At 43.0% G+C, this 19,016-nt stretch overlaps 1 protein-coding gene across 1 annotated transcript in view; it reads left to right on the top strand.

Annotated features, from left to right (window-relative positions):
- Positions 1-11,471, top strand: part of LOC134355055 (vitellogenin-like) — a 147,182-nt gene extending 135,711 nt beyond the window's left edge. The window contains exon 34 of the mRNA XM_063064754.1: positions 10,565-11,471. Within this exon, the coding sequence (XP_062920824.1) occupies positions 10,565-10,686 (122 nt within the window). The 3' untranslated portion in view covers positions 10,687-11,471. The remainder of the gene's footprint in view (positions 1-10,564) is intronic.
- Positions 11,472-19,016: the final 7,545 nt, after the last annotated feature.

Raw genomic sequence — 19,016 nt, 5'->3', positions numbered from 1 at the left:
GATATGTGTCTTCTCCAGATAGCCAAGAAATACAGAAAACCATGGGTGTTGTTGAAAGAAAAGACATTAACCCCCCCATGCACAAAAAAGAAAAAGAATAAGAAACAAAACTAGCAACCCCCAAACCTCCAACCTCCTCCCTCACACAAAAACTAACAGATCAAACACCCAGAAAACAGCAGCTAGAACATCAAACCCCAAATGCCCAACCACCCTCCCTCACAAAAAGACAGTGAGTAACGTCAAACCCCCACCCCCTCCCTCTCAAAGAAAGACAATCGACAATAGCGTCAAACCCCCCCCAACCTCTCTCTCACACACAAAAACTAGCAGATCGCCCACACAGAAAAACACCAATAAGAACATCAGACCCCAAATCCTCTACTCCTATTTCGTGTAAAAAGTATCGCCCACCTGCCAATCAGCAACAAGAAAGAAAACGGAGAAAACTGAAGGAGACCAATATCAACTACAGTCCAGTAACCACATCAGTTTCAGAACTTAGAAAACATCCTCTCATCAGCATTCAGGAGAGTGGCTGAACAAACTCAGTTTTTCCCTGAAGAGCGACCGCCATGCCAAATCCAAAACACCGCGCCAACTCAGCTACCGCCTACCATCAACCCCGTGGCCACCGTGGAGAGTGACCGTTGACCTCCTCTGCATTCACCTTGATGCTTCAGTCTTCCTTGACGCTTCAAAATGGAGTCGGTCATGGTCTCTGGTCTTCTTCATGAGGCAGCTCGTGCTCCTGGTCCTCCCCAAGGACAGCAGAATTTCAATCAAATGCCAAACTGCATGTCACATGGTGACATATATGAACTTACATAATAAAATTTACTTTGAACTTTGAAGATTCAAAGACTCAAAGTACAATTATTATCGAAGTATATATGCAATATACAACCCTGAGATTCGTCTTCCCACAGATAGCCATGAAACAAAGAAAAAAATGGAACTCATTCAAAGAAAAACATCAACGCACAAAAAAAGTAAATCATGCAAGTGGCAAAAAACGAGGGAAAAACAGAATATAAAACACAAAATTGAGAGATTTCAGGCCTATTCAATTCAACTCAGTTCTAGTTCAATCAAGAGCTATGTCATTCATTATCTTCAGACCACCCCAATCAATATCACCCAAAATAACAACAAAATAGTTTAAATTCAAAGTTCAAAATAAATTTATTATTTAACTATTAATATATTAGCATGCACTACCCTTTGATTAATTTTCTTGTGGACATTCTCAGTAGATACAAAGATAGATAGAGAAATAGATACTTATTGATCTCAAAGGAAATTACAGTGTCACAGTAGCATTACAAGTGCACAGATATATAAATATTAAAAGACAAGTAAGAAAGAATAAAAAATTAGTTACCTCAAACAGTCTAACAGGAGGGGGTCATCACTTCCCCAGCTATAGGTTAACTCATTATAGAGTCTACTGGCCAAGGATAAGGATGACCTCATACAGCGCTCTTTGGAGCAGCACAGTTGTCTTAGTCTATTACTAAAAGTGTTCCTATGTTCAGCCAAGGTGACATGCAGAGGGTGAGAAAGAAACATTGTCCAGAATTTCCAGGATTTCTGGGATTTTCCATAGGGTCCTTTGTTCCACCACAGCCTCCAGTGTGTCCAGTTTGGCTCCTATAACAAAGCCAGTCTTTCTAACCAATTTATTGAGTCTGTTGGCATCACCCATGTTGATGTCATTTCCCTGGAACACCACCACACAGAAGATTGTTTTGGCAACAACAGACTGGTAGAACATGTGAAGGAGAGGTTTGCATACTCCAAAGGACATCAGTCTCCTCAGGAAGCAGAGGTGACGCTGGCCCTTCTTGTACACAGCAAGAATAGAATCAATGAAAAAACACATACCAACAAAGTGCAAAAGACAAACTGTTCAAATACAAGAAAGAAAGAAAGAAAGAAATAAATAAATAAATAAATAAATAAATAGATAGATAGATAGATAGATAGATAAATAAATAAACGAATGAATGAATAAATAAATAAATAAATAAATAAATAGATAGATAGATAGATAGATAGATAGATAGATAGATAGATAGATAGATAAATAGTATTGAGAACATGCATTGTAGAGTCCTTGAAAGTGAGTTCCTAGGTTGTGGTAGGTGTTCAGGTGAAGTTATCCACGCCAGTTCAGGAGCCTGATGATTGAAGGGTAATAACTGTTCCTGAGCCTGGTGGTGTTGGGATCAAACCTGATGGCAGCAGCAAGAAGAGAGCATGGCCTAGATGGTCGGGGTCCCCGATGATTGATGCTGCCTTGTAGATGTGCTCAATGGTGGGGAGAGTTTTTCCTGTAATGGACTGGGCCGTGTCTAAAAACTTTCTGTAGTAGGCTTTTCCAGAGGTGGCGTGAGAGTGACTGAATCCTGAAGCCCCACACCACCAGGTTCAGAAATAGCTGCTTTCCGACAAGCATCAGGTTCTAGAACTAACCTGCACCACCGTAACCCTACCTTGGCAATGAAACACTACAGACCACCTCTTGCACTACTTGTTTAAGACATTGTGGTAACCTAAGGATCTGAGGTAGGTGAGGACTTTATCCCCTGGAGCACAGGAGAATGATGGGAGATCTTATAGTGGTACACAAAATAATTAGGGGTATATCTAGAGCAAATTCTTGAAGCTTTTTCCCCTCAGGTAGGGTGAGAGTAGAACTAAACGTCATAGATTAGGTTGAAAGGTAAAATATTAAGGAGAATTGATGGTGTGAGTGTAGATTTGGGTTTAATTGCAACATTTAAGAGATATTTGGATTGTTACATGGATGAAAGGCTGTTGCCAAAATTTAATACCTGGAGATACAAGTACAAATTCCCAAGGTGAACAATCATGAACGCGAATTCCATTATTTAGCAAGATTAATGGAATTCAGAGGATGAAAGTGGAGGCCTATGTGGGAGGGAAGGGTTGCATTAACCTTAGAGTAGGTTAAAAAGTCCACTGAAAATTATAGGCCAACGGGCCTGCACTGTGCAATATCAAATATTGAAAGGCTTAAAGAGCAGATGTGGAGAAGATGTTTCCCATTGTGGGGGAGTCTAGGACCAGGAGGCAAACCTCACAATAGAAGGATGTCCCTTTAAAACAGAGATGAGGATAAATTTCTTTAGCCAGATGGTGGTGAATCTGTGGAATTCATTTCCAAAAATGACTACAGAGGCCAAGTGTGGTTATATACTGGGGTACATTTAAACCAGAAGGTGATAGGTTCCTGATTAGTAAGGGTATCAAAGGTTATGGGGAGAAGTGAGGAGGTAGGTGGAGTGGTCGGCACAGCATGTGGGCCAAAGGACCTACACTGTGTGCTTTGGTGTAATATGTTTTTTCTACCACCATCTTCTCAAGGGCAATAGCAATGAGCAATAAATGTGAGTCTACTCTGCCAACCATATCATGCAAATGAATTTTAAGAACCCTTTGCAATCTATTTGACACTTCACTGCCCCCTGAAGAGACCTACAAAGCCAGCCGGTTTAAGATAGTGAGGAAATGAACTAAGAATTCTTAATAAGCTTCATCAAGACCTAGCAACATGCTTATTATGTCCCCACCCGATTCAGTTTGCTGTTTTATTTCTGGCCACTAGATCTCACTGACTACTTGTAAGTTTACAGCTGTTGTTCATTACTTATTACTGCGTTGCTGAGCTATTGAACTTTGACATCAGGGCAGCCATTTTTGATATCATTTGTACATTTCATTTAGTCACTGTTAGTTAAAAGTACTTTGTTACGATTCAAAGGAATTTTAATCAATATTTGAATCCATCTCTCGTGAGAATGCCTAGAAGCCTGTATTTTTTCTCAGCTCCTTGCGTGCTCTAATGCATTCATGAACAACAAACTTATCTTCAAACTACAACTACACCGGGACTGGAGTTTACCTATCTGCCTATCTTAAGAAAATGGGGAAAACTCTTGAATGAGGGCAGAATAATGCTGATGATATCCGATGTTGCAATTAGGAATAAGAAACGGTTTATTATCGTACAGTGAGGAAAAAGCTTTGCTTTGCACACCGTTTACACAGATCATTTCAAAACCTAAGTACTTTGAGACTACATGAGGGAAAAGCAATGACAGAGTGCAGAATATGGAACATAGACGAGCACAGTGCAGGGACAGGCCCTTCAGCCCACAGTGTTGTGCTGAACCAATTAAATTAGTGAACAAATGACCATCAAATCTAATCCTTTCTGTTTACACATCCTTCCATTTTCCTCACATTTATATGCCTATTTAAATGTCTCTCAGAAGTCCCCAGTTGGATCTGTTTCTACCAACGCGCCTGGCGCCACTCTCCACAAGAGTGCCACGGTAGCGTAGTGGTTACCACGACGCTACTGCCGCTCAGGGCGTTGAAGTTCGGAGTTCAACTCTGGCGCCCTCTGTAAAGAGTTTGTACGTTCTCCCTGTGACCACTTAGGTTTCCTTCAAGTGCTCCAGTTTCCTCCCTCAGTCCAAAGTCATTCTGGTTAATAGGTTAGTTGGTCATTATAAATTGGCCTGTGATGAGGCTAGGGTTAAATATCGGTAGGTTGCTGGGCAGTGCAGTTTCTAGGCCCGGAAGGGCCTAATCCAAATTGTATCTCTAAATCAATTAATTTTTGTGTAAAAAAAAACCCTGCCTCTCACATCTCCTTTGAAATTACCTTCTCTCCTCTTAAATGCATGCCCTCCGGTATTAGACATTTCAACCCTTGGGTAAAGGTGCTGTCTGTCTACTCTCTCTATAACTCTCATAAATCCTATAAACTTCTATCAGATCTGCCCTCAGCTTCCACCACTCCAGAGAAAACAACCCAGGTTTGTCCAACGTCTCATTAAAGCACATGCCCTCTAATCCAAGCAGCATCCTGGTAAATCTTTTCTGCACCTTCTATAAAGCCTGATGTTCTTCCTGGCGACCAGAACTGTATGCAATACTTCAGATGAGACCTAGCCAGAGTTTTATAAAGTTGCAACATAACCTCCTGACATTTGAACTCATTGCTTCAACTAATAAAAGCAGACATGCCATATGCCTTCTTAACCACCCTCTCAACCTGTGTATCTCTTTCAGGGAGCTGTGAAGTTGGCCCTCAAGTTCCCTCTGCTCATCAACACTGTTAAGGGTCTTGATCTTAACAGTGTACTGTCTCTTTACATTTGACCTACCAAAGTGCAACACTTCACATTTGGCCTGGTTGGATATTCCTCTGCCCAAACCTGTACCTGATCAACATCCCACAGTATTCTTTGCCAGTTTTCGATGGTGTCCAAAACATCACCAATCTTCATATCATCTGCAAACTTGCTAACTCACGCATCTACTTTTTCATCCAGGTCATTTATGTACATCACAAGCAACAGAGTTACAGATCCCCGCACATCACTAGAAATCACAGACCACCAGCTAGAATAAGTCCTTTGATCACTACAATGCTAATAATCACAGACCACCAGCTAGAATAAGTCCTTTGATCACTACCCTTCTATTTGGTTCTGAATCCAAATGGCCATTTCACCATAGATCCTGTGAATTTTAATCTTCTAGCTGAGCCTCTCATGATTGTTAAATGACTTACTAAAATCCATGTAGACAATATTCACAGTTCTACCTTCATCAGTCACCCTCATCATCTCATCAAGAATCTCAGTTGTTACAAAGAAATGATTTGCCCCACACAAATCCATGCCAGCACTCTCTAACTAGGCCAGGGTTCTCCAAATGCTCATAAGTTCTATCCCTAAGGATTCTCTCCAGTGACTTCCCTACCACTGATGTGAGACTCGGCAGTCAATAGTTTCCAGGATTATCCCTAGTTCTCTTCCTGAATAATGGATCATTAGCTACTTACCAGCCCTCCGGGAACTCACCTGAGGCAGAGAGGATATAAAGATATTGGTCAAGGCACCAACAATCTCAGCAGTACATGGCTTCTCTACTGCTGTGATGAGGCCACACTTAGGTTGGAGGAGGAACACCTTATATTCCAACCCAATGGCATGAACTTCAATTTCTCGAGCTTCCAGTAATTGCCCAGCCTCCTCTACTTCACCATTCCCCTTTCCTGTTTCCCACTCACCTATATCCTTACCTGCCCATCACCTCCCTCTGGAGCTGCTCTCCCTTCCCTTTCTTTCTCTCTTATCAGGTTCCCCTTTTCCAGCCTTTTATCTCTTCAACAACCTCTTTACTTCACCCCCCACCCCCTCTCTTGGTTTCACCTATCACCTACCACCTTCTTACTCTGACTTCTCTTTCATTCCAGTCCTGATAAAAGGTCTCAGCCCAAATCGTTGGCTGTTTACTCTTTTCCATAGATGCTGCCTGACCTGCTGAATTCCTCCAGCATTTTGTGTGTGTAGCTTTGGGTTTCCAGCAATCTCATTTTTTGCCTTCAATAACCTGGGGTATATCCTATCAAGGCTTGTGGACTTATTCACCCTAAAGCTCTATAAGAGACCCATCACTATTCCCTCCTTTACCTCAAAATGTCCTAACAATTAATATGCCTAGCACTGATCTCCCTATCCTCCACATCCATCTCCTTGTTAAATACTAATGATGCCTTGGAATTCTCTTCAATCCTACTTGCCAAGGACTTATTTCATGGCCCCTCCTGACTTTCCTAATTCCCTTCTTGAGATTTTCTCTGGCTTCTTTATAATCCTCAGTGACTCTGTTTGAACATAGAACATAGAAAAGCTACAGCACAATACGGGCCCTTCGGCCCACAATTCAAGCTTCCTAAGCTTTACAAGCCCTTACATTTTCTTCTTGACTAAATTCATCACTTCTCTCAATATGCAAGGTTCTCTTAACTTGCCATCCTTGTCCTTCCTTCTGACTAGAACATACCTGTCCTAGAAACCATAGAAAAACTACAGCACAGAAACAGGCCTTTTGGCCCTTCTTGGCTGTGCCGAACCATTTTCTGCCTAGTCCTACTGACCTGCACACGGACCATATCCCTCCATACACCTCCCATCCATGTATCTGTCCAATTTATTCTTAAATGTTAAAAAAGAACCCGCATTTACCACCTCATCTGGCAGCTCATTCCATACTCCCACCACTCTCTGTGTGAAGAAGCCCCCCCAATGTTCCCTTTAAACTTTTCCCCCTTCACCCTTAACCCATGTCCTCTGGTTTTTTTCTCCCCTTGCCTCAGTGGAAAAAGTCTGCTTGCATTCACTCTATCTATACCCATCATAATTTTATATACCTCTATCAAATCTCCCCTCATTCTTCTACGCTCCAGGGAATAAAGTCCTAACCTATTCAACCTTTCTCTGTAACTGAGTTTCTCAAGTCCTGGCAACATCCTTGTAAACCTTCTCTGCACTCTTTCAACCTTATTAATATCCTTCCCATAATTTGGTGACCAAAACTGAACACAATACTCCAGATTCGGCCTCACCAATGCCTTATACAACCTCATCATAACATTCCAGCTCTTATACTCAATACTTTGATTAATAAAGGCCAATGTACCAAAAGCTCTCTTTCTGACCCTATCTACCTGTGTTGCTACTTTTAGGGAATTTTGTATCTGTATTCCCAGATCCCTCTGTTCTACTGCACTCCTCAGTGCCTTACCATTTACCCTGTATGTTCTACTTTGGTTTGTACTCTGTGTAGTTATTTTTTTAAACACCCTCCACATATTGGATATGGATTTGCCCAAATATATTTGTCGCCAACTAACTTTCCCTAGTTCCTGCCCTAATGCTCTGATAATTTGCCCTGCTCCAATTTAATACTTTCCAGCAAGGTCAATACTTATCCTCATCTATAGCTATCTCAAAACTGTAACTTTAAAATTTATCTTTATCTTAAGATTCATCTTTAGCATGCAAGATGTCGATTTGAAAGTCTGAAACAGGATAGAAGGTGCCCTTTAGCCTAGTAGTGAATGCTACCAAGCTTTTCTATCTTCTGATGGAGGGGTTGGATAGGGAAAATGTCTTGGGTGTGTGGAGTCTTGATTATATTGGCTGCTTTTCCAAGGTTGCAAGAACTGTAGCAGAGTCCAGAGTGAGGTGGCAGGTTTTCAACATGGGCCGAGCTCTATTGCTAGTCATGGACAGACTTGCTATACCAAGGTTAATAACAGCGGTATACTTTGACCATATTATCACAATTCCATGAGACATAGGAACAGAATAAATCTATTGGGTCCGTCAAGTCTGCTTCACCATTCCATCATGGCTGATTTATTATCCCTCACAATTATCTTCTCCCATAACTTTTAACACCCCTGCATGAAGGAACTGATGGCTTTGCGGCCAAGTTTGCAGACGATATGAAGATAGATATCTAACGAGGATGTCATGAGCAGAGCAAACACAAAAAGAGAAATGACGTATGAAATCATGAAAAGGCAACATAACTTCATTGGACATGTGATTAGGAAAGAGGAGTTAGAATGCACGGTAATTATGGGAAAGATTGAAGGGAAGAAAGCAAGAGGAAGACAAAGACAAATGATGATGGAGACAGCAGCCAGAGAACTGGAAATGAATACCAATGAATTGATCCACTTGACTCGAAACAGGAGTGTGTGGGCCATGGCAGTCAAAGCTCAAACTGGGCATGGCACCTGATGATGAAGATAGGTGAATGAGCAGATAGTTTTGAGGAAGTAGAGGTCAAAGAAGGATGGAGACAGAATAGGAGAATAGGCAAAGAAATGGCAGATGGAGTGTCGGGCAGTGTATTGTCATGCACTTTGCTAGAAGAAATAAAAGCTTAGACTATTTTCTAAATGGAGAGAACATTCAAAAAGCTGAGGTGCCAAGGGACTTGGGAGTCCTCATGCAGGATTCCCTAAAAGTTAATTTGTGGTTAAGACAGTGTTGACAAAGGCAAATGCAATGTTAGCATTCACTTTGAGAGGACTAGAATATAAAAGCAAGGGTATATTGTTGAGGCTTTATAAAGCACTAGTGAAGCCTCATTTGGAGTACAGTGAGCAGTTTTAGTTCTCTTATCTAGGAAAGGATGTTGTCACATTGGAGATGGTTCAAAGGAGGTTCACAAAAACTATTCCGGAATTGAAAAGCTAGTCATATGATGAGCATTTTCTGGCTCTAGGCCTGTACTCATCAGAATTCAGAAGAATGAGGAGTGACCTCATACCTGCTGACTGTTGAAAAGCCTCGATAGAGTTGAGAGGATATTTCCTATGGCGGGGGAGTCTAAGACGAGAGGACACAGCCACAGAATTGAGAGGTGTCCTTTTAGAACGGAGATGAGGAGGAAGGTAGAAGTTGATAGACTCTTGATTAGTCCAGGTATGAAGGGATACAGGTAGAAGGCAGGAGCCTGGGGCTCAGAAGAAAACGGATCAGCCATGATGACATGGCAGAGCATCCTCGATGGACCAAATGGCCTAATTCTGCTCCTATATCTTATGTCTTATGGTCTTAATCAAGAGCATATCAACATCCACATAAATATTCCCATTAACTTGCCTTTCACAGCTGCCTATAGTAATAATTTCCACATATACACCACCCTCTAGCCAAAGAAATTCCTCCTCATCTCTGTTCTATTGGGACATCTTTGTATTCCAAGAATGTGCCCTTTGGTCCTAGACACCCTTGCTACGGGAAACATCCTCTCCACGTCCACTTTATCTAGACCTTCCAATTTTCAGTAAGTTACAATGAGATCCCCACTCATTCTTCTGAACTCCAATGAGTACAGGCCCAGAAATACTCCAATGAGTACAGGCCCAGAGCCATCAAACGGTCCTCATACATTAACCCTTTCATTCTGGGTTCACTCTCATGAACTTTCCCTGGACCCTCTCCAATGCCAGCACGTCATTTCTCAGATAAAGAGGCCAAAACTGCTCATAATATTCCAGATGCGGTCTGACCAATGCCTTATAAAGCCTCGGTTCTACATTATCTCAGACACATATACCAGTGAGTTCAGTCTTCTTTGCTGCTTTATGTTGGGGAAGCAGCATTGGTACTAGTAATCGGACTAAATGAAGTCATCAAAAAGGCTGGATTTGTCCTTAGCTGCAAAGCAGACTCTTTTGAGTTAGTGGTGGAGAGGAGGTCACTAATCAAACTGTTATCCATCATGGACAATCAGGCACATCCTCTCCATGACTGACTGAATAGGCAGTGGAGAACCCTTTCGATCAGACTCATGCAGCTCCGCTGTCACAAGGATCGTTACAGAAAATCTTTCCCACCAAACGCAATAAGCACAGACAACAGTTTATCTCTGTGCGACAGGAGAATACTGTACAATAGTCTCTGTTTTGTTATTTCAGACATTATTATTGCACATTGGTAAATTATTATGTATATTATTATTCTGTATTTTATTATTAGTTAAGTCCGCACACTGCTAAGTGTGTTTTTAAATGTTGCTGCTGTAATGAAATAATTTCCTACTCGGAACCAATAAAGTGCTTATTATTATTACTGTTATTATAATTATCATTATTACAATGTGCAACCACCTAGTTTCCTTCACGCTGAATTAAACATGACTCAATATTTTGCAGATTCGCACACAAGCCCTACAGATGAACAGCTGAAATCTGCCACCTTTGCCCAGAAGAGTGAGGATATGATAATCCCCTTTGATGTCCCTGTTGAATGTTCATGCAGTTCAGAATGTAAATAAGTAGAGCACTGGGAACTTCTCTCTAATTGGTTCAAAGCACATGCCTTAGGTACAAGTTAGAGGGGGAAAATAATTTAATGAAACAAAAATGCACCTAATAAATTTTTTAAATGAGTTAGTTTTAGACACATTGAAACATTTGTTAGTTGAATTCAATAAATCTGCATTTACCGAGCAAAATGATCTAATCATTGTGAATAGAATTTGATTATCGATTGCAACCTTGCTTAAAGTGGCAGAGGACACTCTGCTCAAGAACCTCAACAGGCCGAAGATCATCTGCAGGGGTAGTGGAATTGTTGTTGTTTCAGGTCACGATGCTGCGTCAGGACCTACATCAAAAAATTCCTTTCTCCCAAAAGAGTTCAAAATTCAAAGTACAGTAAATATTTTATCAAAGGACAATACATACATGTCACTATATGCTAACCCTGAGATTAATTCACAGTAAATGCAAAGAAACACAATACGATGAAAAACTGCACACAAAGACGGACAAACAAATAACGTGCAAAAGACAATAAATTGTGCAAATTCATAAAAGAAAAATAGCAATATAATAATTAATAAATAAATAAATGATATTGAGAACATGGGTTTCAGAGTCCTTGAAAGTGAGTCGATAGGTTATGGTCCAAGCAGTAACAAGAGAAAATCTGCAGATGCTGGAAATCCAAGCAACGCAAACAAAATGCTGGAGGAACTCAGCAGGTCAGGCAGCGTCTATGGAGAAATGTACAATTGGTGTTTCAGGCTGAGACTCTTCATCCGGACTAGAGGAAAAAAGATGAGGAGTCAGTGTTAGAAGGTGGGGGAGCGGAAGAAGAAACACAAGGTGATGATGAAACTGGGGGGGGCAATGTGAAATAAAGAGCTGGGAAATTGAAAGAGATACAGGGCTGGTGAAGTGGGAGTCTGATGGGAGAGGACAGGCGTCCATGAGAAAAAGAGAAGGGGGAGGAGCGCCAGAGGGAGGTGATGGGCAGGTAAGGAGATAGGGTGAGAGAGGAAAATGAGCATGGAGAATGGTGAAGGAGTGGTGGGGCAGGCTTTACAAGAAGATTGAAAATCGATATTCATGTCATCAGGTTGGAGGCTATCCAAACCTGAATGGGGCCTCATCACGACAGTAGAGGAGGCCATAGACTGACATGTTGAAATAGGAATGGAAAGTGGAATTAAAATTGGTGGCTGCTGGGAGATCCTGCTTTTTCTGGCAGACGGAGCGTAGGTGCTTGGCAAAGATGTCTCCCCACCTACGCCAGGTCTCACCAATATACAGGAGGCCACACCAGGAGCACCGGGCACTGTAGATGACCCCAACAGACTCATAGGTAAAGTGTGGATGCAGGTGGATGCTCCCCTGGTGTCATGGATTCTTGATTACCTGACTGGCAGACCACAGTATGTGTGCTTGCAACACTGTGTGTCCGACAGAACGATCAGCAGCAGTAGGGCTCCACAGGGCACTGTCTTGTTTCCCTTTCTCTTCACCATTTACACCTCGGACTTCAACTACTGCACAGAGTCTTGTCATCTTCAGAAGTTTTCTGATGACTCTGCCATAGTTGGATGCATCAGCAAGGGAGATGAGGCTGAGTACAGGGCTACAGTAGGAAACTTTGTCACAGGATGTGAGCAGAATTATCTGCAGCTTAATGTGAAAAAGACTTAAGGAGCTGGTGGTAGACCTGAGGAGAGCTAAGGTACCGGTGACTCCTGTTTTCATCCAGAGGGTCAGTGTGGGCATGGTGGAGCATTACAAATACCTGAGGATACGAATTGACAATAAACTGGACTGGTCAAAGAACACTGAGGCTGTCTACAAGAAGGGTCAGAGTCATCTCTATTTCCTGAGGAGACTGAGGTCCTTTAACATCTGCCGGACGATGCTGAGGATGTTCTACGAGTCTGTGGTGGCCAGTGCTATCATGTTTGCTGTTGTGTGCTGGGGCAGCAGGCTGAGGGTGGCAGACACCAACAGAATGAACAAACTCATTCGTAAGGCCAGTGACGTTGTGGGGATGGAACTGGACTCTCTCACAGTGGTGTCTGAAAAGAGGATGCTGTCCAAGTTGCATGCCATCTTGGACAATGTCTCCCATCCACTACATAATGTACTGGGTGGCCACAGGAGTACATTCAGCCAGAGACTCATTCCACTGAGATGCAACACTGAGCATCATAGGAAGTCATTCCTGCCTGTGGCCATCAAACTTTACAACTGCTCCCTTGGAGAGTCAGACACCCTGAGCCAATAGGCTGGTCCTGGACTTATTTCATAACTTACTGGCATAATTTACATATTACTATTTAACTATTTATGGTTTATTACTATTTATTATTTATGGTGCAGCTGTAACGAAAACCAATTTCCCCTGGGATCAATAAAGTATGACTATGACTATGTGTTGCCTCACTTGGAAGGACTGTTTGGAACCCTGAGTGGTGGTGAGGGAGGAGTTGTAGGGGCAGGTGTAACAGATGTTCTGCTTGCAAGGATAATTTCCAGGAGATCAGTAGGGATGATGAAGGGACAAGGGAGTCACGAAGGAAGCAATCCCTGCAGAAGGCAGAAGGTTCGTGGGAAGGAAAGATGTGTCTGCTGATGGGATCTCGTTGGTGATGGTGGAAGTCCTAGAGAATTATGTGCTGGATGTGGAGGCTGGTGGGTTGGGAGGTGAGGTCAAGAGAATCCTATCTTTGGTGAAGTGATGGGAGGATGGGGTGAGAGCAGGTGTGTGTGAAATGGAAGAGATGTGGTTGAGGGCAGCATTGATAGTGGAGGAAGGGAAGTCCCTTTCTTTAAAGGAGGAAGACATCTTGCGTTGATGATAGAGAAAGGGAAGCCCCTTTCTTTGAAGAAGGAAGTGCAGGAAAGTTACTAGCATGGTTAAAGCACTGGCTTATTGGTAGGAGGCAGTGAGTGGGAATAAAAGGATCCTTTTCTGGTTGGTTGCCAGTGACTAGTGGTGTTCTGCAGGGGTTGGTGTTGGGCTATGTACCCGCTAAGCTGTGCGCATGTGTGCGCGCACACGTTTTTCAACCAGCGCACAAAGGAAATTAATGTGTGCACAAAAGGTTAGTTACCTAAAATAATGTACCAATTAATAATTATACTTACTGAAAATAATCTCTTAGCTAAATGTTTCTGTTAACTAGTTAGTCAGTTTTTCAAACACCACAATGCATGTCACTAATTTATGTCACCTCACCTTTCCTGTTCCGGTTTGTACAGCTGCATCACGGCGGCGGCCATCTTTGGTGGACAGTGTTCATATCGTAAAGTTTACAAAGATCTGTGTCAAATCCTGTAGATAGCTTACTAAGTTTTTATTGAAAAAAATCAGTCAAATGAACCTGCGGCTAAATACTGTCTCAAGAAATTGATAAACATCACATACAAAGTAGCTTTACAGGTTTTAAGTGATGTTTTTGATGAACTGGCTGCACTGCAAGATTTGCAAAAGAGTGGCCTGACACTGATTGATTCACTTCATTTTGCACAAGGCAAAATTAACAAGATAAGAAAGCAGTATCTGGGAGACAACATTTCATGGAGTGACAAAGTTAAAGTTTTGCTAAGCCAACGATGTGAAGAAAACGTCATAGTAGAGAAAAGTTCACTGTTGACTTTTATAGTCTTTGTGTTTATTTAGAAGAAAGGTTTCCTGAAGATGAGGTACAAGAATAGTTATCTTTTGATTTCTCCGCAATTGCAGATTGTGACTTCACATTTGGCGATGAACAAGTTAATGTCTTATGTCCAAAATATCATGATTTTCCAGCTGAAAATACTGTAATAGTTAGACAGTTTAATGATTTCAGATTTTCCGTGCAAGAAAAAATTAAACCCAAACTGATTTCAAACTTTGCTAAAGAGGTGGCTTTTGTACTTCAAAATGAACAGTTTTGCAACCTTGCACAGTTGATGGACATTGGGGGAACCTTTCTTGTGTCTAGTGCGGACTGTGAGTGAGGTTTTAGCCTCATGAATCAACTCAAAAACAAGCTGAGAAACTGTTTAGGTGAATGTCAAAAGCTATCAATTGGATGGAAGTTCTATTAGTCTAGATAGAGTTTACAAAGAATGTGTAAATGCCAAAGACAGGAGAGAGAAAAAATAACTGAGTGACTTAAATATGTATGTTATTTTGTTGTTATTCTGTGCAGTTTTATGTCAAATATTTTGTAAACCTATATAAATTGTGCCATATGTGCATTCAGTATGCACATATTTTTGTCACAAGAAAAAAATTTGCACAACATAAGATTTTTGTACTGTCATGTGTGACACCAAGCAGAGCTACCGGACGGATGATGCTAATGCGAGAGATAACAGAAGACGATGGAGAAACATTCAAAATGCTAATGAGAGAGAAGAGAGAAATTAACAAGAAAGAAACACAATTCAGATATTGACAGACCGGTTGCTTTGAACCTGAACTGTTTGACTTTTGACAGACAGGTGATACCCCAGCAGGGGGACAAAAAGAGCAGGTTTGCTAAGGCACGAGACACGCCACGAGACCCTGGACCCTGGACCCTGGAAAGAGCAGTGTGCCCCCACAAGGTGGTGGAGGGTGGAGGACCGGTTCACGGGAACCAATCAGAGGCTCACAGGGTGTAAAGGTACAATCGGTGGGAACCTGGGGTGTGTGTCCACCCTTGCTTGGGTGCCGGGTTCACCACGGAAGAATGATCGTATCCGGAACGGAGGGGTCACAGTCGGTGACCACAGTGGGATTAGAAGACATCAAAAGGTCTGCCCGAAACCAACTGTGTATGTATGTGTGTGTGTGTGCGTGTATCTCTATCTCTATCTCTATCTCTCCGTCCCTCTCCCCCCCCCCAACGGTACAACAACAGCGATTACTTCGAACTGCACTAAACTGAACCGAACTCTGCTTCACTTAAGACTGATCATTTTACCCCTAGACTGTGACAGAGCTTGCTTGATTCCTATTACCCTAGTTCTGTGTACATGTGTGTATTATCATTGCTAACCTGTTACATTTATATCCTTACGATTAGAGTACTGTATTACTTATTTCTTTAATAAAACTTTATTAGTTCCTAGTAATTGCAGACTCCAACAAGCGTTCCATTTCTGCTGGTTTGACAACCCAGTTACGGGATACGTAACATAAGTGGGGATCTCGTCCGGGATTTTGAACGCCAAAAATTTGGGACTGGGTAAATTGATTGGGTTAAAATTCCCGAAAGAAAAAAAGAGGACAAACAGCAGAAATGGAGATTGAGGAATTTCTAAAGGCGCCAACCTTGGAGGCATTAGAGGATGTCAGGAGATCAGAATTGGCGACTGTTGCAAAACGGTTGAATCTTTTTAAGGGGAAGCCGACAATGAGGAGAGAGGAGATGCACAGAGCTATCGTTGAGCATTATGTATCTAAAGGTGTGTTTCCCCACGGAGAGCTGGAGGTGGTGTCTATGAGCAAACCTGGCGGAGAAGCAGTGCAGCTGCAGATGGAAAAATTAAGACTCGAGCACGAGTTCCGAGTAAAACAGCTAGGATGAGAAGAGAAGCAGTTAGAACAGGAGGAGAGAATAAAGCAGTTAGAACGAGAAGAGAGAGAGAAGGAAAGGGAGTTTGAGCTTGAGAAGTTAAGGAAGGCACTAGAGAGGGGCCAAATGCCGAACCAAGGTGGAGGGTTCAGGGTGACCCAGGAGGTTAGGTTGGTGTCCCCATTTGAGGAATCCGATGTTGATCGGTACTTTCTACATTTTGAAAGAGTCGCTGTAAGTCAGGACTGGCCGAGGGATAAGTGGGCTGTTTTGCTTCAGAGCGTGCTGAAAGGGAAGGCTCAGCAAGCTTACTCAGCATTGTCCGCAGAAGATGCCCAGAGGTATGATGTAGTGAAAGAGGCTATACTCAGGATTTTTGAGCTGGTCCCGGAGGCATACCGGCAAAGGTTTCCGAATGTGAGGAAGCAGTGGAGTCGCACGTATTTAGAGTTTGCCTGTGAGATGCAGATGTATTGTGAGCGTTGGTGCACCTCGAAAGGGGTCACTGGAAATTATGACAGACTGCTACAGCTAATACTGATTGAAAAATTTAAAGGTTGTGTCCCTAAAGTTATGAGGCCCTATCTGGATGAGAAAGAGGCAGAAACCTTAGCCGTAACTGCTAAGTTAGCGGATGAGTACGCGTTAACACACAAAGCAAAGTTTACCCCGAGTAAGAGCTACCAGAAGGGTAGTCGAGAGGGCGGAGAAAGTCCGCCGGGAAAACCAGAAAGTAAGCCGGGGACTGGTGAGAAGGATAAGGAAGACAGGAAGCAGTTTGGTAGGAAGTCTCCTAGGGTCGTGTGCTATAATTGTGGGAAAGCCGGTCACATTGCGTCCAGGTGTTTTGCCCCAAAGGAGGAGACAGGGAAAGGAAAAACGACGACTCCGACTGGCTGTATTGAACCGGCAAACAAACCGCTAGGGGAGAAGAGGTCTGATAGAGTTCAGGAAGGGCGCGAGAAGTTTATTTCAGCCGGATTGGTGTCGGTGAAGGAGGGGTCAAACCCAGTTCCAGTACAGATCTGGAGAGACACTGGGGCTTGTCAGTCATTGATCTTAAGGAGTGTGTTACACTTTAGTTCAGAGACCGAGACTGGGGAGGTCAGGCTGATAAAAGGCATTGGGAAAGGGACTGAAGCAGTACCTTTGCACCAGATACACCTAAAAAGTGACTTGGTCTCCAGACCGGTCACGATCGGGGTGAGGCCCGAATTACCGATGAAAGACGTGGAGGTCTTACTTGGTAACAACCTTGCAGGTGAAGATGTATACCCAGCAGTAAAGCTGACGAGCGAGCCTGCCAGGACTGAGGACCCGCCCATGGACTCGCAGGTTTATCCCGTTTGCGCAGTAACTTGGCGCATGTCCAGAAAGGCTGCCGAAGCGAATGTAGATTTAGCTGAGACGTTTTTACCAGCCTTGTACCAGCGGGGTTTAGAAAGTGAGAAGAAGGAGCATAGTGGAGCGGAAAGAAGTGAGGGAGTTGAGGTAGATTTATCATTAGCGAGAAAGGAATTTATACAGGCACGGGAACGAGATGAGGAGCTGATGGTTTTGACGGAGACAGCTCTCTCCGAAGCAGAAATAAGAAGGGAACCAGTGAGCTATTATGTGAAGGAGGGAGTACCGGTGAGTGAGTGGAGACCAAGTACCGTGCCCGCAGATGAGGAGTGGGGGGTGGTACACCAGGTGGTAGTGCCAAAAATTTATAGGGATGAGATTTTTAACCTGGCCCACAAGATACCCCTCGGTGGACATTTTGGGGTGAGGAAAACAGTCAATAGAATTATGAAAGAGTTTTACTGGCCGAACATGAGGAAGGATGTTATTGAATATTGTAGATGCTGTCATTCCTGTCAGATGGTAGGAAAGCTGAACCAGGTCCTGCCTAAAGCACCCCTTCGACCGATACCCGCTTTCGGGGAACCTTTTTCCTGAATAATTGTGGATTTTGTCGGTCCCCTGCCCAGAATTGCAAGTGGTCAAGATTATGTGATGACTATGATGTGCGCCGCCACCAGGTTTCCGGAGGCTGTGCCCCTGGCAAGCGTCAAGGCTCCCGCAGTGGTAAAGGCGCTTGTGAAATTTTTCATTACGGTGGGGCTGCCCAGGGAAATCCAGTCAGATCAGGGGAGTGTCTTCACATCTCACACATTCCAACAGATGTTGGATGAGATGGGAGCAAAGCAGATTTTGGCCTCCGCGTACCAACCGGAGTCCCAAGGGGCATTGGAAAGATTCCATACAACATTAAAGACCATGATTAAAATTTATTGTCAAGAGAATGCTAGGGACTGGGATGATGCCTTGCCTCTTCTGTTATTTGCCGTAAGGGACATGGTTCAGGAGTCATTGGGGTTCAGCCCATTCGAGCTCGTCTTCAGTCATCGGCCCAGAGGACCTCTGACCTTACTGAAAGAGCAATGGTCCAGTCCAACAGTACAAGTCAATGTGAGTGATTATGTTTTAAAGTTTCGTGAGAGGCCTAAAAGGATCTGTGACCTTGCCAAAGAAAATCTACGACACTCCCAAACTAAAATGAAACAGTGGTATGATAGACGTACCCGCGAACAAGTGTTTCAAGTGGGCGATAGGGTCTCAGTTCTGTTTCCAGTAGTAACCAACCCCCTCTGGGCGAGATTCCACGGTCCGTACAAAGTGATTAAAAAGATAGACTCTTTGAATTATGTTTTCGAAACGCCGGACAGACGTAAGCCAACCCAATTAGTACACATTAATATGTTAAAAGCTTACCACCATCAGAAAGCAGATCTAGTTGGTGTTATCACGAAAATTAATGA

This window comes from Mobula hypostoma, chromosome 12 (assembly GCF_963921235.1).
Source record: "Mobula hypostoma chromosome 12, sMobHyp1.1, whole genome shotgun sequence".
Classification (NCBI taxonomy): domain Eukaryota; kingdom Metazoa; phylum Chordata; class Chondrichthyes; order Myliobatiformes; family Myliobatidae; genus Mobula; species Mobula hypostoma.
The sequence above is the reverse complement of the archived record's forward strand: the minus strand, read 5'-3'. Positions and strand labels throughout refer to the sequence as shown.